Source organism: Vidua macroura, chromosome 16 (genome assembly GCF_024509145.1).
Source record: "Vidua macroura isolate BioBank_ID:100142 chromosome 16, ASM2450914v1, whole genome shotgun sequence".
Classification (NCBI taxonomy): domain Eukaryota; kingdom Metazoa; phylum Chordata; class Aves; order Passeriformes; family Viduidae; genus Vidua; species Vidua macroura.
Genome location: NC_071586.1, coordinates 14,628,729 through 14,653,491, shown reverse-complemented (window position 1 = coordinate 14,653,491; position 24,763 = coordinate 14,628,729). Strand labels below are relative to the sequence as shown.

General features: G+C 58.5%; 1 protein-coding gene across 1 annotated transcript; it reads left to right on the top strand.

Moving 5' to 3' along the window:
* The first annotated feature begins 5,776 nt into the window (after positions 1-5,776).
* FAM83G (family with sequence similarity 83 member G) lies at positions 5,777-23,243 on the top strand. The gene is made up of 5 exons (XM_053992165.1): positions 5,777-6,745; positions 12,617-12,784; positions 16,099-16,223; positions 16,990-18,436; positions 22,187-23,243. Exons 1-5 carry the CDS (start codon positions 6,251-6,253, stop codon positions 22,604-22,606), a joined length of 2,655 nt encoding a protein of 884 aa, XP_053848140.1. The 5' UTR covers positions 5,777-6,250; the 3' UTR covers positions 22,607-23,243.
* The last annotated feature ends 1,520 nt before the right edge of the window (positions 23,244-24,763 follow it).

The window sequence follows — 24,763 nt, the reverse complement described above, 5'->3', positions numbered from 1 at the left end:
GAGTGGCTGCTCCTTTTCCAGCACTGCCAAGGTGTTCCATCCCTCTGTTCTTGCAGGTGCTGCTTCACTGCAGTTTTACTTCCCTGCAGCCCCCATTTCCCCACCCCAATGCCTGTCCCAACTCCCCCCGCCAGGGATTTTCTGCCCCCACAAATGCCCCCCACGTCTCACAGCCCCTGGGATGCACTCAGGGAATGCAGTGCTCAGAACACCCAACTCATTGCACCAGTGGATTTAAACATCACGTCCCAAACAAATAAAAAATAGCACCCAAATCCTCATTTTTCCCCTCTCCAAGCACCTCTTCCCCACCCCAGGGGCTGAGCGAAATAAGCATACCAGAAAATACTGACACACATCAGGACAATGGCATTGATGCCACAGACACGGGCCCAGAACGGGGGTCCTGTGGTGTCCTTGAGGGTCACAGCCTTGGTCCCGTGGCCATGGGTGGCTCTGGGTGTCCAGGCTGGCTGAGCAGGAGCCTGGCACAGAAACATGGTGAAGTGAAGGGGACAGATGACCCTGGGGACAGCCACCTCCTGGAGCTCAAACCTCCAGGTCTGGGAACTTGGAGCTCTTTGCCACCTCACAATCAAAGCCCTTTCCTCGGGGCTGGAACGAGATGATCTCTGAGGAACCTTCCAGCCCAAACCGTGATCCCAGGCTGTGGCATCCCCCTCCTGGTGGGTGTGGGGGCAGTTGGAACCCCCTGACAACTACTCAGGACCCAACCCACGCTGAAGAAAACCTCAGACTTGCAGCTCACAGAGCTTTTTTCCCTCTGCCAAGCACATTTCTTGGCTCTATCCCTAGGACCCGCAGCGTCCTGCTCGCGCTCATCACCCGACACTGAGGAAGTTGCTCGGGCTCCACCGCAGCAGCGACTCCCGCCCCGGGCGGGCAAAGCCCTTCGCAAACATTCATTACCCATCCTCGGGAAAGCCGTCCTGCCTTGTCACACCCTTGTCACCGGCAGCGAAACCAGTGCCAGGGAGGGGCTAAGCAGGCCCTGAGACAAGCGCCCCTCTTCCCAATGGGGACAATACGGGACCCCAACTCCCCGGGATCGCTGCCCATCCCCTTCCCACCCTCTGCACGTGGAAGATGCCAAGAAACAGCCGCTCCCGCAGCCGCTGGTCCAGCCACGCCTCCGCAGAGCCCGGCCAAAGCCCTGACCCAGATTCGCTCCTTGTTGTTGTCTCCCCGGCGGGTGGCACCGTGCCGGGCATTCCCCAGCGCGGCTCCGCGGGCACCCCCGGGGGCAGCCGGGGATGTGCGGGCAGCGCTGCCCTCTGCACCCGCCCGAGCTCCGGGTGTGCGACCGGGACCGGGCAGGAGGCGACCGGGGAGAGGCTGCACCGAGCGCCCCGTCTGCATCGCCAGCGCTTTCATCCACAAAATAATCCGAGGGCTTGTGTTCCTTACATGAGCCAGGCTGAGCGGAGGCGCTTTGCAGGCTCGACCGGCCCCACGGGTCTCCCCGAAAGCCCCGGTCCGTACCTGCCCACGAGGAGCAGCTCCCGGACACCGGCCCGCGGCCGCAGCTCCCTCCAGGTGTCCGTGGAGGAGAGGATGCTGCTGCTGGTGAAGATGGAGGTCAGGGATGGCACGAGCGCTGCCATCATCACCGCGATCAGCAGACCCCGCAGCCCTGCGGGAGAGAGGGAGCGCCAGGGATCGGCTGAACCGGGACAGGATAACCCCGGGATGGTGCCTACCCCTCCGCAGCCACACGCCGGGATCTCCCCTGGGGCGAGGATGGGGTTTGGGGAACATTCAGCTGCACCCCGGGACCTCACATCCCCTGACCTCAGTGCTGGAGCCACCCTCGGAGGGGCCGCATGGGCTGTGCCATGCACAGAGCCTCCCACACCATCCGTGGGGTCCCCCCAAACACAGACCCTACAACATCACCTGTGGGGTCCCCCCAAACACAGACCCTACAACATCACCTGTGGGGTCCCCCCAAACACAGACCCTACAACATCACCTGTGGGGTCCCCCCAAACACAGACCCTACAACATCACCTGTGGGGTCCCCCCAAACACAGACCCTCCAATACCATCCATGGGGCCCCCCCAAACACAGACCCTCCCACATCACCTGTGGGGTCCCACCAAACACAGACCCTCCAATACCATCCATGGGGCCCCCCCAAACACAGACCCTCCCACATCACCTGTGGGGGTCCCCCCCAACATCCAAGCCCTGGCAGCAGCCCTGGGGTGCAGCAAACCCGGTGGGGATGCAGTCACCCCCTGGCACCCACCTACCCCTGGGCATCAGCTCGGCCACCAGCCTGGGGCAGGCGATGTTGGAGCAGCCACGGCGGCCCCACGCACACGGGTGCACTCCTCAGGGTCCAGCAGTCTGGGGGACAGAGGCAGGTGACACGTTGAGACCCCTGATGGGGTGGGGGCCAGCCCTGCACCCCTTCACCCCCTCATGCCCCCTCCCACTGGGCAGATGTTGAGCTTCGCCGTGGCCACCGTGGCCAGGCCTTGGCAGGGCACCGGCTGGAGGAGCAAGGAGCACACCCCAGCTCAGAGGTGAAAATCCACCTCTGCCTCGCCCGCCTCGCTCCCACCCTCAGCTCCAACACTGCAGGGCCCGTCCCACCCCTCAGCTCCTGCTGCCCAGCCCGGTGCAGCTTGGATTTTTCCCACATGAAACCCAGTGACAGCTGCCCCGGGGGGATCTCCAGAGCCCCGCCAGCACCCGGGGCTACGGCCAGAGGCAGCAGAGCCCCGGGGCAGGCACTGCCCATCCCCACCCACGGGGCCAGCCGGGTTTGTGCACCGTTGTGGCAATTTCCTGGGCATGGGCAGCACCAGCAGCTCCTGGGATTTGAGTGGCAGCGCTCCAGAACCATCAAGACCCAATTATTTCTATGTCTCAACCGGTGCTGAACCCTTTTTTTTTTTTTTTTTTAAATTGTTACGCTCATAAAACATTGAAATGAATGGAAATTAATGTCAGGCATAAATATGGATGGGCTGCCTGGCTCTCCGGGCTGCACCCGCCCAGGCAGGAGCACGGGGACGAGCACGGGTGATCCCTGCACTGGACTGGCAGCACTGTCCTGGTTCTCCTGCCCGGTGACCTCCAGCCCTCAGCCTCCCCGTTTGTCTCAAACACCAGCAGTGACACCTTGGGGACTTCTCACAAAGGAGCGTGGGGTAGGCTGGGAGCACGACTCGGCTGTGGGCAGACCACAGGCCGTGCTCAGCACATCCCAAGGATGCCAAAAAGCCCAACCTGGACTCAACCCTGAGGTCAGAGTCAGCGCTGAGGCTCCAGTGACTCCTTCCTGCAGCAGCCCTGAGCAAAGCTGCCATCAGCGCTCTGTGCCTCAGTTTCCCCTCTCTAAAACACCACGTTGTGCACGGCTCCATGCAAATCGTTGGTGGCTGGAGGGTGGAAAAGGTTCCAAAGGGCAAGGCAGTGTCTGGATGTTGTGTTCCAGCTGAACTGCCTGCCCCAGGCCTCAACTCTGCCAATGAACACTTGGTGGCACCTCGGAGTGAGTGGGAAGCAGGATCCTTCGAGCCCAGGAGCAGAGCTCAGTGTCATACCCCACTGCCTCACTTTCAGGCCCGCTGCTAAAAATGGAAAATTAGTTAGGACCTTGTAATTAATGCTTCCATCTGCAGGAAAGGGGCCGTGTCTGCAGCGGGTGCTGCCTGTCCAGCTGGATCCACCCGGGGATGCCGGGAATGATGAGGACCAACCTGCTCAGCCACAGCCAGCCAAGCCTGCAAACAGGGGCTGCACCCAGCTCAGGGCCTAAATTCACCACGTGGGGTGAAGAAACCCCCGGGATGGGGAGATGGGGGACCCAGGTGAGGATCAGCTGGAGAAGGTCCAGGTGTGGGGCTCTGCCACCCCAATCCACCCCCGCCAGCAGAGCCAGCACACGATGGCTGGGATGCAGCATTTACCCCACAAGCAATAAATCATTAGTGCACACACACCCCGTGAAAGAGTCTGTAAATCTCCTGGCACAATAAAAACACCTGGAGCGAGCGGCTGAGGCGGCCAAAACCGCAACACGCTCCTGCCACGCCACACACCCACACTCCAGCACCCATCTGGGCCATCTCCCATCACACCCAAAGAGGTCCTGGGTGCTGGCTCAGTGCTCACCTCTGCCCATTTGCTGTCCCCATCACTGCCAGCAGTGCTGGGATTTCACCTAAAACACCCAGGTTTGGTTCCAGCTCCCTCAGTCTCTGCTGCAGCAGTCACTGAGCAGGCCACGGCGTGGGGATGTCATCCCACCACTGGGAAATCCCTGCAGGGTCAGCCACAACGTCACCAGCTCCACCTGAAACACCTCCTGAGCTGATATTCCTTGGGAGCCAAACACTTGGATCTTCCCCAAGTTGATGTGACACTTGGGGACATGGTGTAGTGTTGGAGCTGGCAGTGCTGGGTTGGACTCGGTGACCCTTTCCCACCGCAGTGATTCCGTGATCCCAACAAACTGCTGTCACTTCCCTGTGTCCCCCAGCCCCTCTGCCACCTCCTGCACGGGCCAGGCCAGGGCTGGGCACAAGCCCACGCAGGATTTGTCGCTGTGGGACGAGCAGGGCCACTGTGCCTGCAGAGAGGAGCACTTTGATGGCCGAGCACCCGGCCAGACGGGCGGCTTTGCCCCGGGAGCCTGACTCAGGCAGGGCCCTCATTTATCCGGCTGTGAATCCAGATGAGCCACACCAACGCCAGGGACAGACACACAGCCCATGGCACTTCCCTTTTTTTTTGCATTGGCGCAAAAATCTGACCCCAATTCCTGAAATTCGTCTTCAGCTGAGCTTCCAAGAGAAAAGCTCAAGAGAGCTTCCACACTTCTGGCTTGTGAGCACCAACTGGTGAATCCAGGGTGGGGTTTTTTTGTCCATCTCACAGTTATTAATGAGATCTGTCACAGCCAGATCTCGTGATGTGACTGTGACCACGCTGCAAATCCTGTAGAAGAAGGGACAGGACAAGATGGGACATGACAGGACAGGACAGAATAGAATAAATGGTTTCATTTGGAAGAGCCCTACAACAATCATCTGGTCCCACTGCCTGACCAATTGAGGGCTGACCAAAAAAATTAAGGGCATTGTCCAAATGCCTCAAACACTGACAGGCTTTGACCACCTCTCTAAGCCTGTTCCAGGATTGGAACACCCTCTCCATAAAGAAATGCTTCCTAATACCCAGTTTAAACCTGCCTCAGTGCAGCTCTGAACCCTTCTGGCAGCTCCCACTCGGTGCTGCCCCCCTGGACCCACCCTGGCTCCGAGCTCCTGCACCAGCACAGGAGGGGTTAACCACAGGACAGAGCTCTTTGCCTGGAAAATATTGACTTACCAGCCGGCACATCGGGAGAGGGGGGAATCTCAGAGGAGAGATTTTTTTTTTTTTTTTTTTTTTAAAGACAGAACACCCAAAGCCCTCTGGAGCCGCCCAGGACCCTCCCACACCCGCACGCTCCGGGTGGGTCCGGGCTCCGCTCCGCAGGTGTGAGGGCGCATCAGCCGAAAGAGTTAATCGGGCTGGGCAGGGAACGTGTGAAGGCAGCATGTGACTGCAGGTGGGGCAGGGCGGAGGGATGAATCACTCTTTTCCTTTTCCTCTTTTCACTTCTTGCTGTTACCTGTCCGGCCCGGCACTGCGCGCTGGCAGAGCCCCGAGCCGTGCGCTGCCGGGGCGATGCGCAGGAGGCTGAGGCACAGCGCCGAGCACCCCCGCGGCTGCCCCGCTCCTCCGGGAACGAGAACCAGGCACGGCACCTCGGCCGGGACATCCTGCTCCTCGCTGCCCTGCCTTAAGCCGCTTTTCTCTTTGTTTCTTTCCCAGTTTTTTTATTTCACCCGGTGTTAGCGTTGTCTTGGGAGAGCGGAGGATGAGGAGAGAGCGGACGCGGGGGTGAAGGACCTTCCTGGTGCTGTAGGTACACCTGGGGCTGTCTGCCCCGTCACGCAGCCCCTGCTGGGGGAAGCTCCGCGTTTTCCTTGCCCGGAGCAAGCCAGAAACCAAACCCTCCTCCCCGGCAGGAAGAGCTCCGGCGTGGCAGGAGCCGTTGGAAAAGGGAGCGGTGCCTTCCCCAAGCTGCGCGTTGAGCCGGGGAGGGCGAAGCAAACTGTGTATTTAAAGACTGGAGAATAATTAATTCCTATTTATTGCCGACATCCGGCGCTCGCTGGGGGCACAGAGCTCCCTCGGGAGAGGGGACCGGCGTGCGGGGTCACCATGGCTTTCTCCCAGGTGCAGTGCTTGGACGACAGCCACGTCAACTGGAGGTCCAGCGAGTCCAAGCCCGAGTTCTTCTACAGCGAGGAGCAGCGCCTGGCCTTGGAGGCACTGGCCTCCCGTGGCCCCGACGCCTTCTATGAAGTCCTGAAGAGGGAGAACATCAGGGACTTCCTGTCCGAGCTGGAGCTGAAGAAGATCCTGGACACGCTGGAGACGTACGACCCCGGCTCCGAGTACATCCCGCGGCACGGCAGCAGCGGCGGGGACAGCGAGGGCGACCGGAACAGCCAAGGGGACGAGCAGGACATGGCCCCTTCCCTGGAGTACTGGCCCCAGAGGTCCGACCGCTCCATCCCGCAGCTGGACCTGGGCTGGCCCGAGACCATCGCCTACCGCGGGGTCACCAGGGCCAGCGTCTACATGCAGCCACCCATCGAGGGCCAGGCGCACATCAAGGAGGTGGTGAGGAAGATGATCTGCCAGGCTCAGAAGGTGAGGTGCGCCGCGGGGACGGGGCAGGATTGGCCCCAGGGCATCGTGCTCCAAGTCCTGCCCAGCCGGGCAATCCCTGTCCTGCGGGAAGCTCTGCCCGAGCAGAGGCAGCGGGGCCAAGCGTGCAGGTTTTTCCTTGTAACCAGTATTCGGGGATCGGGTTTTGCTGGGGATGCTGCCAGCCGGGTTCAGCACTCCTGGCAGCAGCACAGCCCTTCCCAATATCCACACAGCAGCACCGCTCGTCCCAGCGTCCCTGCGGGGCTCTGGGGAAAGCTGCTGGGGAGAAAAATGGGTTGAGTTGTTCTCCAGCTGTGAGCCCACAATCCCGGCCACTCCACAATCGTTATTCCCGGTGTGACAGCACGCAGGAACCTGGGATTGTGTCCTGGTTTCAGGCCCTGGGTCCACCAGCTGTCCAGTATTGACCCTGGGGTCATGGCCCAGCCTCAGTTCCTTGTGTCCACCATCCGTCCAGTCCACGAGCCTGGAGCAAAGTAGTCAAAGCTTCTGGTCTAGCACTGACCCACACGAGGGTCAAGCTTGGCCCGAGATGGCTGCGGGGCTCCAAGCTGGCTCATCCTGGCTCTCAGAGGACAAGGATGAGCTGGTGAGCAGGAGGGACAAGGCCGGGCAGATGCTGAAGGGATTTGGGTTGAGACTTGTCCTCGCTGTGGCGTCAAGCCGAGGCGCAGGGAGTGGGGGTGCATGAGCCATCACCCAGGGAAGGAGGGAGATGGTGGCCTGTGCTGAAGGTCAGCAGAGGTGGGAAGGTGCTGCTGGTGTTTCCCAGCGACCCAGTCCCAGGAGGGGTTGGTACCTGCTGGTTTCTTGGTGCTTGGAAGCTCCTTGAGTTCTGTGCATCCAGTACCGTGAGAGCTCCAAGGAAGGAGCTTCCCAACCCAGAGGATGTTCCAGCAGGGAAACAGGGAGACCCTGCCGGGGCAGCTGTGGAGCAGAGGGGACAGGCCAGGATGCATCAGGTCCACCTGGCTGCTCCAGAGATAGTGCTGGGGTTTGCAGATCCTGCTAGGAGAGAGGGAAACCTGTGACATGCAGCCAGCAGAGCCTCTCCAGACCAGCTCAGGCAGAAAAACGAATCTCTCAAAACATCCAAGGCAGCAGGATCAGGGGAATGGCTGTTGGGGGTGTCAGGGGTGTGGGCAGGAGCCATCTCTGGCCACCTCACAGAAGTCGAGGTGACTTGTGCTCACCTGTGACATTTTCCCCGCCAAAGCGCTTTGCAGCGAGGGCAAAGGGAAGGGAGAGCTGACATCCCGTGGGATGGAGGATGGGAGAACAATCCCACAACAAACAATGTCTCATCTTCGGGTCTTTCCGGCCGCCTCTGACCTGGGCTTGCAGCTCCCGCCTGCCTTTGCCTACTCACCACTTCCCACCTGCCCCCACGCAAGCAGCTCCTCCTGAGTCATCCCACGCCCTGCTCCTGCTCCCAGAGCTGAGTCAGGCACATCCCCACCTCCCCTGGAGCCTCTCCAGGACACGGGGACGTGGCCACGGCTGTTGCTGCTGTGCTCATCGCCGGCACCCGATGGCCCCTGAGCAGGGCTGGGCTCTGCCTCCCGCTCCAGACGGGCCCTGACTGTGGGATGAGACATGGTGACACCACTGGTGACATGCAGGAGCCTGCTCGGAGCTCATGGTGCCTCAGGAAGTGTAGAGATGGGTGAGTGCCTCGTGCTGCAGGGCCTGGGGGTGGCAGGAGTTACAGGAGAGTGGGGCTCTTCCATGGTCTCCCGTCCCGTATTTGAGCACAGAAGTCCTTGCAGCTGAACCTGCTGTCACACAGAGGAGCCCAGGTGAGGGTGGGGAACACTGGGCTAGACCACCCTGCTGATTTCTGCCAGGGCTCAAGGTCTTCAGAGCAGCTCAGAGGTGAAAGGGTTTGGCTGAGGAAGCTGAGAGTGGACAAAGGCACCGTCCTGCGGCCACCATCAGATGTCACACACACTGTCCATGTGCTGTCCTCCCTGGGGAGGTCCCTGCCCCAGTGCTCTCCACCACGTGCAAAGGAGCACAGGCTTGGGAGAGGTTCACAGTTCCCTGCCAGAGGATGACCCTTGCTCCAGACGCCGTCCCAGACACTCTGCTCCCGGTGCCAGCCCCAAACCCCGCCATGCGAGTCGCTGTCCAGGAGAGCAAAGTCCTCTGGCGCTGGCCCAGGAGAGTTCAGAGCCCATGAGAGCAGTGCTGGTGCTGGGGTGAGGAATCCCAGGGATGTGAGGCTGCTCTGAGGGTCAGAAGAGCCCTGGTGCTTGAAGGAACAACGCCAAACGCAGAGCCTCAAACCCAGGCGTGCCAGAGAGGGAGATGCAAATGATCCTCTCCTCTTGCTGGGAATGAACAGGAGAAAGGAGAGGCAGGATCCCGTGGCCACATCCCTGAAAATCCCATTTTTGTGGCCAACAAGCAGAGCTGGTGAGGGATTCCCCCAGAGACCTTCAGCAGGCCGAGCCGTGGCACAGCCGTCTCCTCCTTGCTGCAGATCCCTCGGGCTGCAAAGCTCACAGGTTGGACATCAGGAACAATTTCCTCATGGAAAGGGTGGTCAGGCACTGGAAGGGGCTGCCCAGAGAGGTTTGGAGTCCCCATCCTGGAGGCTTCCAAGGAATTTGTGGATGTGGCACTCAGCGCTCTGGGCCGGTGACAAGTGGTGATGGATCCAAGGCTGGACTTGACAATCCTGAATGTCTTTTCCAACCTGAATGATTCTATGGTGGAAGGGAGGAAGATGTCCCTCCTCCTCTCCTCTTGGCTCCTTCTGACCAGAAACCAGAGCATGAAAACATTGACCTTGGCCTGGAGCCAGTGGAGAGAGCAGTGACTCTGACCTCTTCTCTTCACTTGAGGCTCCAGGTTGGGATTGTGGTGATGTAATTACCCTGAGCAACTTCCAGCAAAGGTTGGGAGGCCCTATTAATTACTGTTTACAAAACCTGCTGCTGTTCCTGGATGAAAGGGTCGACAGGGGAGAGCAATTATTAATGTTACTTGTCCCACCTCTCCTCCAGCCCAACACTCTTCCTCTAATTGTGCCTTGGTGCCTGCCTAATTTATTAAATGCCCACGTGGTGCACCCCAAATGTCATTATCTGATGATTCATAGTGAGACAATAAAGACCTGCAACTTCCTCTATAAAACATGATCCTGCAGTTTAGGCACTCATCAAAGCTGTTCCAAAAAATCACAAGAGCATTTGGGATTTTTTGGGATTCATTTGGGACGTCCAGGGGGATACAATGCTCCCTGCTCCTCAGGGATTTGGGACCCAGCACCTGCACGTCTGCAGGCAAGAAAAGCTTCTCCCACATGGGCACTGGGAGCCTCCAGCTGTAGATTTAGGGCTGATTTCCTCTGCACCCTCCAGGAGAATGGCAAAGGGATGGCAAAGCTTCCTGGGATGACGCAGCAGCAAAAGGGCTTCAGGAAAGGGAACGTCCCAGCACCGAGCGCTGCCCTGGCAGAGGTGACAGGGACAAGGGACAGGCTCGCTCCTCACAGCCAGATGGCACAGCTCGCTCCAGACAACCCCATTCCCCAAGCTGGGAAGCAAAGAGCACGCAGGATTTCACTGCTCCAGAGCAGACAGGCCTCCACTCTTTGCAGATTACCCCTGTGCCAGGGTTTGGCATGCCAGGGCTCAAGCCCAGCAGCAGATTTCACCCAGACAAGGACAGTCCCTGCGTGGGGAGTGCTGCCAGCGCTCTCCCGGCCCCTTGCCAGGGCAGTGTTGGCACACTGGAGTGAGAGCCCGGTGACAAACCAGGGCCAAGCCTGTCCTGCAGGCAAGACACGGTGGGGAGGGAAGCAGGAGCTGAGCAGCGACAGGATGCACCAGCTGAGCAGGAGGAATTGGGTTAAAACGTGGGCAAGTGGCTGAGAGCTGGGCTCCCTTCCCACCCTGGGCCACTGCCCGCAGTGTGTGAGCAGGGCTGGGATGGGGCACAGTGGGAAAATGCTTTCTGAGGGAAAATGTTCCTTTCCCTCAGAAACAAAGGTCAGCGCTGTTCTCATCCCCATTCCACAAGTGCTCAACTTTTCCTCGGGTAAACACAGACATGGGCAGGGAGCAGCAGGGTCAGAAAGCAAATAATCTGCCACCAAACCAAACCCACACTGTCCCACCACAGGTGTCCCCTACCCAGGACTCATGGGAGACAGCTCAGCTCCTCCCCAGTTTCTTGCTGAACACGGAAAATTCAAGCCCAGAACTCCCAGAGTAGCTTTGAACCCGTCCCACAGCTGATTCCTGCCTCAGTTTCCCCACCAGGACAACATGGACGAGCAAACACACGAGTGGGTGCACAAGGGAGTGAGGATTTAGCTTTCCACAGCAAAGCCTGGGGAGAGGCTCTTGGGTGAGGATAAATGGGAATTCAGTTAAAATCGAGCGGCAAAGCCATAAAGTGCCCCCTCACCTGCCTCGCTGGCACCTCCCAAAACTCTCCTGTGTGGTCAGGGCTGGGGACACCCGGGTGGCATCAGGGACAGCAGGGCTGGGGCTCCCCACACAGCCTTGCTCTTCCCCCCATCGCCTGCAGAAAAGGAAGGGAAGAGGCAGCAGTGTCATAACAATCCTCTGCTTAATTAAAGCTCTCCACGTCCTGTGGCACAGAACTAATTAAAAGGCAGCTCGGTGCTTTGAGAGCTCGTCTGAGTGTGCAAGCACCCAGCACCATCCCAGCCCCTTCCTGAGGGAGGGAAGAGCACCCTGGGGTCTCCCTGGTGTCCCCCCTGGCTCAGCCTCTGCCATGGCCAGCAGGGCCCCTCTGGAAGGGCAAGTGGCTGAGAGCACCCACCTGCCCCCAGCCCAGAGCACCTTCCAGGAACAGCCACAGGGGTGGGAGGAACTTCAGCCGTGGGACAAGGACAAACCAGCACCCTGATGCTTTTCCCTGGGATGAGGGGAGGCAGAAATCCCTGAGGAGCTGCCCTGGGATTGCCTCCAGCCCCTCTGCCTGCCGTGAGCTGCTGCTCACCGCCACCGGTGATGCCATCACCAGGAAATCAACACCCATGGGCACAGGCAGACATTCCAGTGAAACTCCCAGCGTGGCCCAGATCCATTTTCCTATCAGCCCCAGCTGTGGCTGGGACAGCAGTAAACGCCCTGGGGTCCAAAGGCAGCTCCAGCTTGTGGATATCAGTGACACTGCCTGTGACAAACACAGCTGCCACTGCTGTCCTGGCTCTGCTCCTTCCATCCAGCCTGGGAGGAAGGAGGGACCTGTGCAGGAGGAGCAGCAGCCCAGGCTGGGCAGTGAGACCAGGACAGACGGACACAGCACTCAATGGCTGGGCTTGATGATCCTGCAGGTCTTTATCAACCTTAACCATTCTGTGGTCGTTGTGCATCAAAGGTCTCCCCTTCTGATGCTCCCTGCAATGCTGATAGCAAAGGGACACCAAACTTCTCAGCCAGAGACTGGACTCTGAATTTTGTGAAGCCTGTTAAAAGGCAGGAAAGTTAGATTCACCCTCAGTAACTGGTTTTTCATCAGTAGGTTATTCTTTAGATCACCACTGAAATGGTTAGGGTTGGAAAAAACATCCAGGAGATGTTTTCAAATCCAACAATTAACTCAGCACTGCCAGGGCCACCACTAAACCATGTCCCCAGGTGCCACAGCCACCTCTTTTGGTGATCGAACTGTCCACAGTGACAGCAGAGGAATGGGAGCACTTCCCATCCTCAGACTGTCTGGAGCTGGGGGCAATCCTGGGCTGCCCCACGCCAGATTCCAGCCTCCCACAGGGAGCACTTTGCCTCTCACAAAACAAGCTCTGACTGTACCTTGGGTTATCCCTGGCCACGCTACCCAGACTCATCTCTCCTGTCCCCTCTCCAGGTCATCGCCGTGGTCATGGACATGTTCACCGACGTGGACATCTTCAAGGACCTCCTGGACGCCGGCTTCAAGAGGAAAGTGGGAGTCTACATCATTTTGGATGAGACCAACGTGAAGCACTTCCTTCAGATGTGTGAGCGAGCCCACATGCACGCTGGACACTTGAAGGTAGGGATGACCCGAGGGTCTGCAGCTAGGGAACCTCCTCCAAATGCAGGAGATAATCAGAGTTACCATCCTGCTCCCTCCTCTCTTGGGAGAGACACCCCAGTTGTGAAGAGTTCAGTCCATTTTTCCTGTAGCCAAAGCTGGAGGTGATGCCCAAATCCAGGAGCAGCAGGGAGGCGTGGGCGAGAAGATGGGATGTGGATTTGCACCCAGCAAAGCTGGATGCAGAAAGCCCAGGGGGCTGCTGGTACCCAACCAGCGCTGGGACAGAGCAGAGGTTGAGGGGTGCAGCCCTACAAGGGTGGGCACAGCAAAGCCCAGGGCAAACCTGCGAGCTCAGCTCCTCCCGAGGAACGAGCTGGCGAGGGAGAGGCAGCAGCAGAGGCTGTGCCAGCGCCGGATCCGTGCTGTCACCAGCTCCCTGCCTCCTGCTGCTGCCCCGGGGGCAGGACCGGCACCGCCGCCCGTTCTCCGCTTTCAGGCTCTCCCGCAAGTCAGAGGCTGGAATTAAAAAACTCGATTTTCCCCTTTTCCGGAGCCTCCGCCCCAGCACGGGGCCGGGAGCAGAGCAGGGAGGCTCCCACGCTGCCTGAGGCCCTGGCAGCTGCCAAGGATGCCCTCACTGCTCTCACTGCGCTGGGCAGTGCACGCTGGAGGCGCTGATCTGCCCGGCCACGGATGCACGTGGAACCGCTCCTGTGCATGGATCCCACGGAAAACCAGGGAAGGCAAGGCACAAGGAGGGATGCCTGTCAGTGTAGGGGTCGGTTGGATGGGGCTTGGAGCAACCTGGTCTAGTTTAAGTTGTCCTTGCCCATGGCAGGGGGTTGGAATGAGATTTAAGGTCCCTTCCAGCCCAAGCGATTCTGGGATTCCCCTTCCACGTCCCTGTGTGAGCAGAGGGTGCAGAGAAAATCACCTGTCACAGAGCTCATGCAAAGGCAATGAAGGGGCAGAGGAGAGGACAGGGGGTTATTTCAGCCTCAGGAGGAGCAGCCAGAGCAGGGACCCTCACTCCAGCCACAGGACAGTCCCAGGCTCTGCCCCGGGCACAACGCCCCCATCACCAGCATGGCACGCAAACACACCGGGGCAGCCCCACAGTCCCACTGGGGGCTCGCAGACCCCCACTCCTGGCCACCATGGCTCGGCCTTGCCTGTTGCTTGGCAGAAAAGCGATGTTGCCGCTGCTGACGTCAGCCGGCCGCGCGCCCGCTGCCAAATGCCCGCCGGGAGGGCCCGTGCCCAGGCAAGCTCCCCAGATCTGCTTAGGGTGAGGGCCAACCCTGGCTGAGCAGGAACACGCAGGAGCCACGACACCCTTGCACCTGGCTGGCACGAGGTGGGGGGAGCAGGGGCTCAGGGACCCCCCAAGCCTCACACCCGTGCCCGCCGGCCTGGCTTAATTGCTGCTCCCAACAATTAAAGCAAGCACAGCCCAGCTTTTACCTGCGTCCCAGCTCCCTGGAGAGCCTGGGATCCCGCAGGCTGCTGCTGCTTCAAGACCAGAAAAGCCAGCGCTGACGCGCTCCGGTGTTTTCCTGCATTAGCAGCCCGGTGGCAGGACTGGAAAAGCAGGAGAACATCTGCAGAATGTCTAGAAGTTGGGATTTGCCACGTATTGCAGCCAATTCGCTGGCACGGGGTGCAGGAGGAGGTGAGGAAAGTAGGGCAGAGTCTGGGAGCTGCTTCTTGAGGCAGGAGATGATAACGAAACGTCCCTCGTTATCTCGGTGCCGTCGCCGGCAATTAGCAACCGGCTTGGGCAAGGCGGGCGCCGCTTGAGCAAAGGCTGCCTGGGGAGTGATTCACCCAGCCCGGCTCCTCGGCCGTCCCGCTGCCTCGGCAGGGATTAAAGAAGCAGATTTTACTTAACAGCAGTGATAGGAGGAGGAAAAGGGACCAGCACCGGGAGCGTTGTTGTCTGAAAAACAGCCGGAGCTGCTCCTTGGGTTTGGGCAAAGGGTCAGCTCCGAGTGGGTGGTGGGCAGAGGGTGAAGCCTCGGGTGTCACTGCTCTCTCAGCAGCCCCATAACATGGGACAGGGGTGGGAATTGCCATCCCGGCCCCCTCAGTGCAGCACACTGGCAGGAATTAGGATGCTCAGCACCAGTTTCACCCCAGCAAGCAAAAAGGAAAATGCTAAGAAAAACATGAAATTCACAGAAGATTCCCCCCAAACCTTCTCCGTTCAGCGAGTGGAACTTCCCTGGAAACACAGTCAGGAAAGCCGTGGCTTTCACATCATCTGCACTGAATTTCCCTGCCAGGGGTGGGGGAGCAGGGACTAGGGGTGCACCTGGGCTTAGGACTGTGCCTGGTCATGGTCTCCAGGGAGAGAGGAGAGCCCAGGGAAGCAGATGAGAAAGGCTGGAGGAGGGGAAGACAAATATTTTTGATGCTTTTCTTTAAAAAAACAAAACAAAACACACAATAAAACAGACATGGAGGGCATGACCCAGTGATGACACAGAGCCTTTTGCAACAGCATTCTCAACATCCCAGCAGGAACAGGAGGAATGCAGGCGCTTTCTTAAGAAAATATTTTCTCCCCACCCGAAAGGAGCCCCTTTGCCGTGGGAGATGCTATCTGCTCTGCTGTGGAATGTGCCAGGGCCCTCCATGGAGACACCGGAGACAGGAGCCAGACTGGGGATGAAAAAAGAACAAAAGCATTTTCACAGAGCCAGGGCTGCCCCTGCATCACTGGCTTCCCTGGGGAGGACACCCAACTCCACACCAGGGACCTGCTCCCACGTCACCAGGTTTCGTTTCCCGAGGGTGAAAATGTGTTTCCCCACTGCCTGATTTCCCACCAGCCCCTAAAAGCAGGACTAGATGCCCGAATTTAGGAGCACAGCAAAGGGGGAGCGTGGGGAAGGACAAACCCACCGCCAGCAGGTCCACATGGGCTGTGCTGGGGTCACCACCTCCCCCCCAAAACCCCCTGCAGATCTCCTGTGGGAGCAGGTGTGGAACCTCCTCTCCCATGGTGGCATTTGCATAGATTGCAGGAGCTGGGGAGCGCTTGGCAGCACCACCACACAGCACTCGCCCACGGACACCGAGTTCAAGAGTTGGCAAACACAGCTGGCACATGGGCAAAGCAGGAAACTCTCCAAGCCGGGCCCATGGTGGCCTTGGGCGAGCTATTTTATCTCCCCATCGCTGTGGCCTCCTCTGAGCCGGCCATGAAGGACATTCCCAGTCCTCAGAGGGGCTGTGGGGCATCCAGAGGGGCGTTCTTGGAGGGGCGGGTGGTGGTCTCACAGCAGCTCTTCACTCCTGCCCACACCTCTGCCTTTGCTCTGCAGAACCTGCGCGTCCGCAGCACCGGGGGGACGGAGTTCTTCACCCGCTCGGCCACCAAGTTCAAGGGGGCTTTGGCCCAGAAGTTCATGTTTGTGGACGGGGATCGAGCCATGTGTGGCTCCTACAGGTAAATCAGTGACATCTCCTCTTGCCCACCCCACGGAGGTGTTGGTCAAAGGATCCGTGTGAACCCTCGTGGTCCAAGGCCCCAGGGCCCCGTGCCAGATTTGCTCTCCTCATCCTAAACTGGGAGGAGATTTTCCAAGGAGATTTGGAGCGGGCCCTAAGGGGTTCCCACCGCTCCCTTCACCGCCAGGTCTAGGACACCCACCCTTCTTGGAGGTGGTGGGACACACCAAGTGTTTCTGTGCTGATGGGCACAGGGAATGACCAAAGCACCAAAACACAGCCAGTCCCAGCTCTCACGCAAGCTCAGCTTTCCCAGTCAATGTCCTGCACAAAGTATTTTTCGTTTTGTTCAAAGGAAAACTTACTTAGGTAGAAACGGACCAGCCCTGGTCAGGTTTCAGTCTAAAAGACAAGTTTTACAAACATGGAGCTGAAACTTTTCCTCTTTTCTGGCCATAACAAATAACACATCCACTTACGAGTCACTTCTCTTAACCCAAACTGACACAGGGAAAGCAGCCAACACTAAGGCGAAAAACAGACCCCACTGCAAATACCTTTTATTTTTACTTCAAGTCCCACTGTGCTCAGGACTTCAACCCTTCACTCTAATTTGGGATGGGAGCTATTTTGTCAATCCCATTATTATTAATGTTTACAGTGAGATCATGTCCCTGCTGGCTCCATCAGTCCTCCGGGGAAGGCCAGGGCTGGGGAGAGGTGCTATTTACCAGCTGAGAGTCTCCGATGTGTTTCTGTTCCAGCTTCACCTGGTCCGCGGCGAGGACGGACCGGAACGTCATCACGGTCCTCTCGGGCCAGGTGGTGGAGGCGTTTGACAAGCAGTTCCAGGAGCTCTACCTCATGTCCAAGGGGGTGAGCCTCAAGTCCATCTCCATGGGCGAAGAGCCCGAACCCGAGCCCGTAACGCTGCCCTCCGTGGTGCCGGTGACCCCCGCCAACGCCGTGGTGAAGAAGCTGATAAACCCCAAATACGCCCTGGTGAAGGCCAAGAGCGCCGACCAGATCAGCAAGACCTCATCAGAGAACCAGGACAAAAACCAGAAGAGTGACAACAAAGGCAAAGCACCTCCCGAGGGCCAGGGGGGCGACCGGCACGGCGACGTGGCTGACCTCTCCCTGCTCATCCACCCCGGCCTCCTGAACCTGGAGAAAGCCAACATGTTTGACTACCTGCCCACCTGGGTGGAGCCGGACCCCGAGCCTGGGAGCGAAGTCTTGGGCTACATCAACATCATCGACCCCAAGGTGAAGAACGCGAAGCTGTCGCAGATGAACCGCATCAAAGTCTGCGACGTCTCCCAGGCCAGCGCGCAGCACCGGCAGATGCTGAAGAACAGGGAGATGGAGGCCAGGAAGAACTCAGACCAGGAGCTGCCTCTGCTGTCCCCCAGCCACAGACAGATCCCACAGCCCCCCATGGAAGCTCCCGCAGCCCCCACTACCACCCCCATCGAAGGCATCAGCTGGACAACGAGGCAAGTGGGGACATTTGCCTCTTCACCGCTGGGCCACCATTTGAAGCCACAGGAGGAGGCACTGGAGGATGTCAAGCCTCCAGTTCCAAAGCCAAGGACCATCCCAGTCGGTGTCCTCATGACCAAAGTCACTACAACCTGTGACAGCAGCGCTGCCCTGGAGGGTGACACGCAGCCACCACTGGCCGACCACACGGGTCTGAAGCAGGAGCGGGAGGAGAAACCCAACCGAGCTTCCAAGGAGACCTGCCACGTCCAGCTGGAGCGGCCAGCAGCAGCTCCACAGGAGGACAAAGGGCCTCCCTACGCCCACAACGGGCTGGGAGAAGAGGAGGAGGAGGAGGAAGAGGAGTACATCACCCTCAGTGACCAGGAGAGCTACTCCAGCAGCTCTGCTGACCACAGCTACCGCCGCTCCAACGCCTCCTCCATCTCAGACGAGTACTTTGAGGTGAGGGATCGCTACGGGCCCCTCCGGAGAACCAACTCGGACGTCACCCACAACGGGGAGATCCTTCCCATGCAGAGGAAGCTCAGTGACCCTCACATCAGCCGGGGCACCTTCATCAGCCCCCTGGGCAGCCTCCCCTCCCTGAAGCACATGCGCTTGGAGGACGTGACGAAGAGGAGGAGCAACGCCGTGGAGATCAGGCCCATGCTGCCCCGCGCCATCCTGGATGGCAACAGCTCCTACCCCAGCAGTGCTGCCCAGGTAGGACTTTTTGCTATAACCTCTTGTTTCTCCACCCTACAAAGGTTTGCAAACCTGGAGGTGACCCAGTCAGCTCAACCCAGGTGTGATGTCATCCCAAGTTTTTTGGCGTCATCCCGACTTTTGGTGTTGTCCTAGATGCTGAGATCAGGCTTCCCATAAAGGAGAATAACACCCTGCACGTGGCCATGGTCACCCAAGAGGTGACCAAAGACGTGGTGGGCATTCCACAGCTGTTGGTGTCCAGCAGTGGGGATGGCTGTTAAAGGGGAGGTTTTGGCTAATTAAAGATTAGCCCACAGCACTGGGCTGGGGGTGGAGCTCCGGCCACAGCTGGACAGATGTGCTGGGGCTCGCTGAGCTCCGTCCACAGCCCATCAGCGGGGGCATCACGCCCAGCTGGGGACAGACTGCGCATGCAGGCGTGTCCTTCTCAGGCTTGTTTTGCAGCGCCCTGCCAGGGTGATTAGCATCAAAGGGAAAGCGCTCGGACACATAATTAGGCAGAGCAAGACAGCGGAGAAACAGGGACAGCAACCTCTGTGGGCGAGTGCCACAGTCAGCAGCTTTGCGGCTGATCCACGAGTGACGCCAGGCCCTGTCACCGCACAGGGCCAGCACCCTGCTGCAATTCCATGGGGAGCAAGGCCAGAACCCCACTGCCGGGAGCACGAGGTCACAGCAGCATCCCCACCACGGCCAGAGCATCGTCCCACCCAGGGGTGATGACACTGCCATCCCCCGATTTCCACCCGAGCTCTGCAACCTCCTGCAGCTCTGCCGAGCACTCCGGCTTCTCAAGGCTCCCCGCCCGCTGTTTTTGGGGCATTCCAACCCCCCAGGGCTAAACCAGGAGCTGAAATCACTGAAACTGCCTGAGGTTACCCCAGCTGAGCATCTAATCTCTATTTACAGGGAATTAAATGTACCATCCCAGAGTCCACTTGCTTCTCCCTTCCCAGGCAGTGACAGGGAGCTCAGAGCTTTAATCCTTGCACATCAAATACCCCCGAGCCCTGCAGGGCAAGGAGCATCGAGCTCTTTGATGCTCTGTGACCCAGGTGCCACCTTGCTGGGGACGGCTGGGTACGCTGGTGTTCCTGCAGTAACTTGTTCTGGCCCTTTGATGAGAGGCAGATAATTAGCACAGCATCAGGGTTAGGAAAGCCAGCACTCAGTGCAGAGGTGCAGGGAAGAGTTTCTCCCGTGTGTAAAAATAATAAATTGAAGTAACCCTTGACTAACTCTTGAAAACTCAAATTTGACAGAAATCAGTATCAAGTCTCTCAAGTATTTTTTTTTTTCTGGGTCCACATTTCTGAGGTGCTGGCCCATTGCCCAACATAGCCCAAAACACAGGTGGAGGCTCACTCAGGGCAAACACCATGTTTTCCATGTCATGGAAAACAATTTCTCTCTGGAAACCACCTTCCCTAAACACACAGCCCCATTCACAGCTGGATGCACAGCAGGCTCGAGGAGGAGGGACACCTGGGTCCTCTCCTGCCCCCCTCCCACGTGCAGACCCCCCAGGTCTGTGCAGAGCAGAGCTTTCCAGACAAGCCCCCCTCGTATTCATCCCTTAGGGACAGGGAAAATCCCCACCCCACCAGTGCCACGGCCACGTGGGGGGCCCTTACCTGGGTCCAGGACCCTGCTGACCATCTCTGGCAGACGATGAGGAACAGGGGCAGCATCTTCATGTCTGGCCAGGATGGAGCCAGCCTTGGTGTGGCTCAGGTTTTTGGCAGAGAGTGACCACTGGACCTGTGGAGAGCCAGGCAGGAGGGCTGAGCAGCACCAACATCTATGCCACATCAGCCTCTTCCTTGCCAAACTGCATCCCAAATTCTGGAGCCACGGGGCATCGGGCCCAAATGCAGTGTAGACGTGCACCCAACCCACAGCGGGGTTTCTCTCCAGACCAGTAATGGGTTGGGGTTACCCCATAGCACCAAAAAGCCCAGTGCAACCACAGCAGCACATCCTCCAGCCAGGAACCACCATTCCCCACCACCATCCCACCCCTCTTGCCCCTTCTAGCCAATCTCCTCCCCAAAGAGTGCCCACAATGACATGGAAACCGAGTCCAGCCTCTTCCTCCTCCCACAGCTCCCCTCAAACCATCACACCTCAAAGCTCTGGCCAAGCCGTGTCCATCCACAGCACAGCCACCCCTCGGGCTTTGAGGCAATCCCTCCTAAATAGGCAACATCTGTAGGAATTGCTGATTTCACAGAGCTCAGAGTCTCTCCAAAGGCTCCCAGAGGAGTGCTCAGCACCCAGCAGGATTCAGGCTCTCCTGGGCAAGCACTGCCTCATTCTGCTGGTGGGCAGGAGGGGCAGGGTGCTGGTTCCTGGGGTGGAATACTTGGTTTAAGCCATGGTTTAAACTTCTTCCCAAGAGCCCGAGCATGTCAGGAGCCACGGGAGCCACCACCCAGCTCAGGCACATGATGAGCTCAGAGGGAGAAAAGCCAAATCACCCTTAATCCTTCTCACCTGAAGCCATCTCAGACCTTAACACTGATTTTAAGCACCTAATTAAATCAATCTCGTACTACCTAAGCTAAACTGCTTTAACACAACCCTCCTGGTCAAAGCAGGAGGTGTCAGCTCCAGGGTCAGGGAGGCCTTTGGGACTTTGGGACTGCCTGGCAGTGAGGGCCGTGGCAGAGGCAGGGCAGGTTGGCACAGCCAGCTCTGCAGCCTGCTGGCCCCAGCTCCTCCTGCCATCTGCACCTTGGCTCACCAGAGCCCACCTCCCCTGGTACCTCTGCACAGGTGCGATTGCACCTCCAGATCATGGCGTGGGCACGCCCAAAGGGGAGATAAACATCTGGTGGCCACAGCCATGTGTGACAACCTTACCCAGGGCAGAATTAGGATTAATGGTGCTCAGAGCCGACCCAAACGTGTGTCTCAACCCAGCTAATGAGAGCCACCCCCGCAGTGGTGTTGCAGCTCACTGCTGTCTCCTGATCCCAGCTCCTCTCCCAGCCCTCCATCCTTTCATCTGATCCTGGCACTCACCTGGTCCCGCAGGCTGGGTCTGGGTGACTGAATGCTCTTCGGGGCTGACGTGAGGGCTGAGATGATTAACGTGGGTGTTCAGGCTGCTGCTGGAGAGGAGAAGGTGTTGAGATGCCTTGTCCTGGATTTCCAGGCAGGAGGAACTTGGCTCGGGACAGCCTCCAGACTGCCAGGGCTGCTTGGGAAGTGTCAGAGAGTTTGGTACCAGAGTCAGGAATCAGCCGTGGTTAATATTTGAGGCCGTTCCGAGCTGCCACTGAATTTGGGCAAGGCACCAAGGGACAGAGGGGTTTGTCCACGAGGACACCTGGCACAGGCAGGTGAGGAGGTGTGTGGGTATTCTCAGCTCAGTCAGAGAGAAAGAGAAAGGTTTTCTAACCAGGCAAGAGCCTGGGAAGCAGTTGGGAAAGAATGTAAATAATTCTCTAATCTATCTTATTATTCACATTGTTTATAGATATGTTCTGCTACTGTGCGTCATTCACTGCCCACCAATGGTGTGACATGTTTTTACTCTAAGACCAATGAAATTAGTCTTCTCGATGTTCTCTATATATAGAGTGGTACATTTGAAATAAGGAGAGAGCTCATTTTCTTTGCCTTCTGATCTGGAGTTCTCTGTTCCCGTCCTGCTCGACAGCGACAGAGGTGGCCTTGCAGGGAGCAGCACCCTTCCAACAGCCAGAGCTCACGGTGTCTCTGCTCTTTCCCAAACAGGGGACTCACATCTACCGCTACCGGCCCAGGACCCCGGCGGGCAGAGAGCCGGGCAAGGAGGTCTCCTGCTCCCCGACGCACGAGAAACCCCTCAGGGCCACCAAGTACAGAGGGGAGGGAGCAGAACCCAAAAAGACCATCGCAGGCAGCCAGCCCTACTGGCAGAGCAAAACCTTCGGCCCCAGCAAGCCCACGGCACCCGGCCACCTGCCCCCAAACGCCCCCAGAGCGCCGGGCAAGCGCTTCACCGCCCTGCCCGAGGGCCAGAAGGCCACCGAGGAGATGAGGACACCCCTGGGCATCCCGCTCTCCAAACTCTCCCAGTCCAAGCACCTCAAGAACAGGGTTGTGGGGGCTCAGGGCGCTCCTGTGGACTCCAAAAAGCCACCCCCCGAGCCCACGGGCCAGAAGGACCAGTAGGGGCTGGGGACGGTGGCCTTGCAGAGCTGGTGGAGCCCAGGCAGGCGCCGCCGCCTTCCTTGGGGCAGGGGGTTCTTGTTTACATTTACCAGCACCACGTGGCCGTGATGGACAGCCCAAAATCATCCCTGTCCAGGGCAGAGCCCCAGAGGCTGGGTCTCGGAAGGGGTGCGTGGCACCCGCCCTGGCAGGTGGCAGTAGTGTTGGGAGCAATCTTGGATGGCACAGCCTTTAAATAGGTCTCCTCCAGGCTGGCGTGACCCCCGACCTCGTTAAAAGCTGGGAAGCATCACGGGGGGAGCTGGCACCCAGCGGTCTGTGGGATCAGCTGGCAAAACCCAGCCAGCTCCTTAACCCAGGATGCTGCCTGGGAAAGGAGGGATCGTCCACGATTGTGTTTTCTTCTGGTTATTTAAGAGACTCTTCTGTTACCGTTTTGCACAGCAGGTCCCCACTGCAGTCTGCCCTCCCTTTGGAGGGTGACCCGTGTCCTGGCACAAAGACTCCTCAAGGGACCCACCTCTTTTAAACTTGTACTGTAAAAAAGCAACTTTGTTCATTAAAGCTCCCTGGTCCCACGGCAGGAGAGCCTCGCCTAAGATTTAAAATGCAAGATTAGGTGGCCTTGGACTCAATAAACTGCAGCTCAAGGTGCCTTGACACTAATGTCCAGCCAAATATTTTCTACCACCCCGAGCATTTCCCCAGCCCCTCTGTGTGCTCCCAGCCCCAAACCTCCAGCAAGCAGCAAAAGAAAAATAAGAATAGAAGCCCCTTCTCACTGCATTTTTCCTAGGAAATGGGAGCCAAGGTGTGAGCCTGAGCCCTGACAAGGAATATGTGCCATGAACAAGCCCTCACAAGCGAGCCCCCAAGCCCTTGGCAGCTGCCCCGTGCTCCTCCTCAGAGCTGCCAACCAGCCCTGGGCTCGGCCCTGGCTCCCCACTGCCTCCCTGCTCCTGGGGGGCACGGGATGAGCCCTCCTTGCAGCTCCCCCAGTACCTCCAGCAGGAGAATTTTGGAGCCAGAGGCATCACTTTTTGGAGGGAGGGATGGGAGGCACCCAGCCCGCTCCCCCCACACCCCACGGCCACCCACGCAGCAGCCTGGGGAGATGAGCAGGGAGGGGCATTGGCACCCCCAAACCCACAGCAGCTGCTGAGGCTTGGGAGAGGAGAGGAGGCTCCAGAGGCCTCACAGAGGGAAGAGACCAAGCAAGACCCAGGAGCATCCCTTGGTGGATTCCCACAGCTGGTCCTGCTGTCTCCTCCTGGATCCCTTCCATCCCTGCAGTCCAGCCCCTCTGCTCTGTCCCCTCCAGCGCAGCAGGATGAGGTGGGAATGTGCTCCTGGGTGATCTCCCTCCCACAGGACCCTCCCCACGACCGCTGCTGTCTTTAGCCCAAGTGCAAATCTCAGAGATCAGGCACTGGGATCACCATCCAGTCCAGCTGGAGCAAATCCCAATCCCCAAGCCTCTCCTGCCTGAGAACGGCGCTCTCCCTGCAGCCCTCCCACTTCCACAGCCAGCCCACAGGCCTGTCCTCACCCCAGAGCATCCCCCTGACCTGAGGCTTCTGGGGAGCTGGCAAAGGGGCATCACCCACCCTATTCCCCCTCCATCCATCCATCCATCCCTCATCCATCCATCCATCCATCCATCCATCATCCATCAATCCATCCATCATCCATCCATCCATCATCCATCCATCCATCCCTCATCCATCCATCCATCCATCCATCCATCATCCATCCATCCATCCATCCATCCATCATCCATCCATCCATCCATCCATCATCCATCCATCCATCATCCATCCCTCATCTATCCATCCATCCATCCATCCATCCATCCATCATCCATCCATCCATCCATCCATCATCCATCCCTCATCTATCCATCCATCCATCCATCCCTCATCCATCCATCCATCCATCCATCCATCCATCCATCCATCCATCCATCCATCCATCCATCCCTCCATCCATCCATCCATCCATCCATTCCCCGTGTTCCACAGGGACTCAGCCTTTGGGAGCTCCTCCTGCTCTTGTGCAAGAATCCCTGGCCCCTCTCCAGTGCTCGGTTTATCCAGGCGCCGGCTACTCCCAAGCTTTGCATGGGCGTTGGGCACCAACAAAGGCTCTCCAGAGGCA

What these genes read in the sequence shown, in the direction of transcription:
- FAM83G (XM_053992165.1), top strand. Translation starts at nt 6,251, where the DNA reads ATGGCTTTCTCCCAGGTGCAGTGCTTGGACGACAGCCACGTCAACTGG. An exon ending in TGATCTGCCAGGCTCAGAAG is followed by an intron (nt 6,746 to 12,616) that starts GTGAGGTGCGCC and finishes TCCCCTCTCCAG; the next exon opens with GTCATCGCCGTGGTCATGGA. An exon ending in GCCATGTGTGGCTCCTACAG is followed by an intron (nt 16,224 to 16,989) that starts GTAAATCAGTGA and finishes TTTCTGTTCCAG; the next exon opens with CTTCACCTGGTCCGCGGCGA.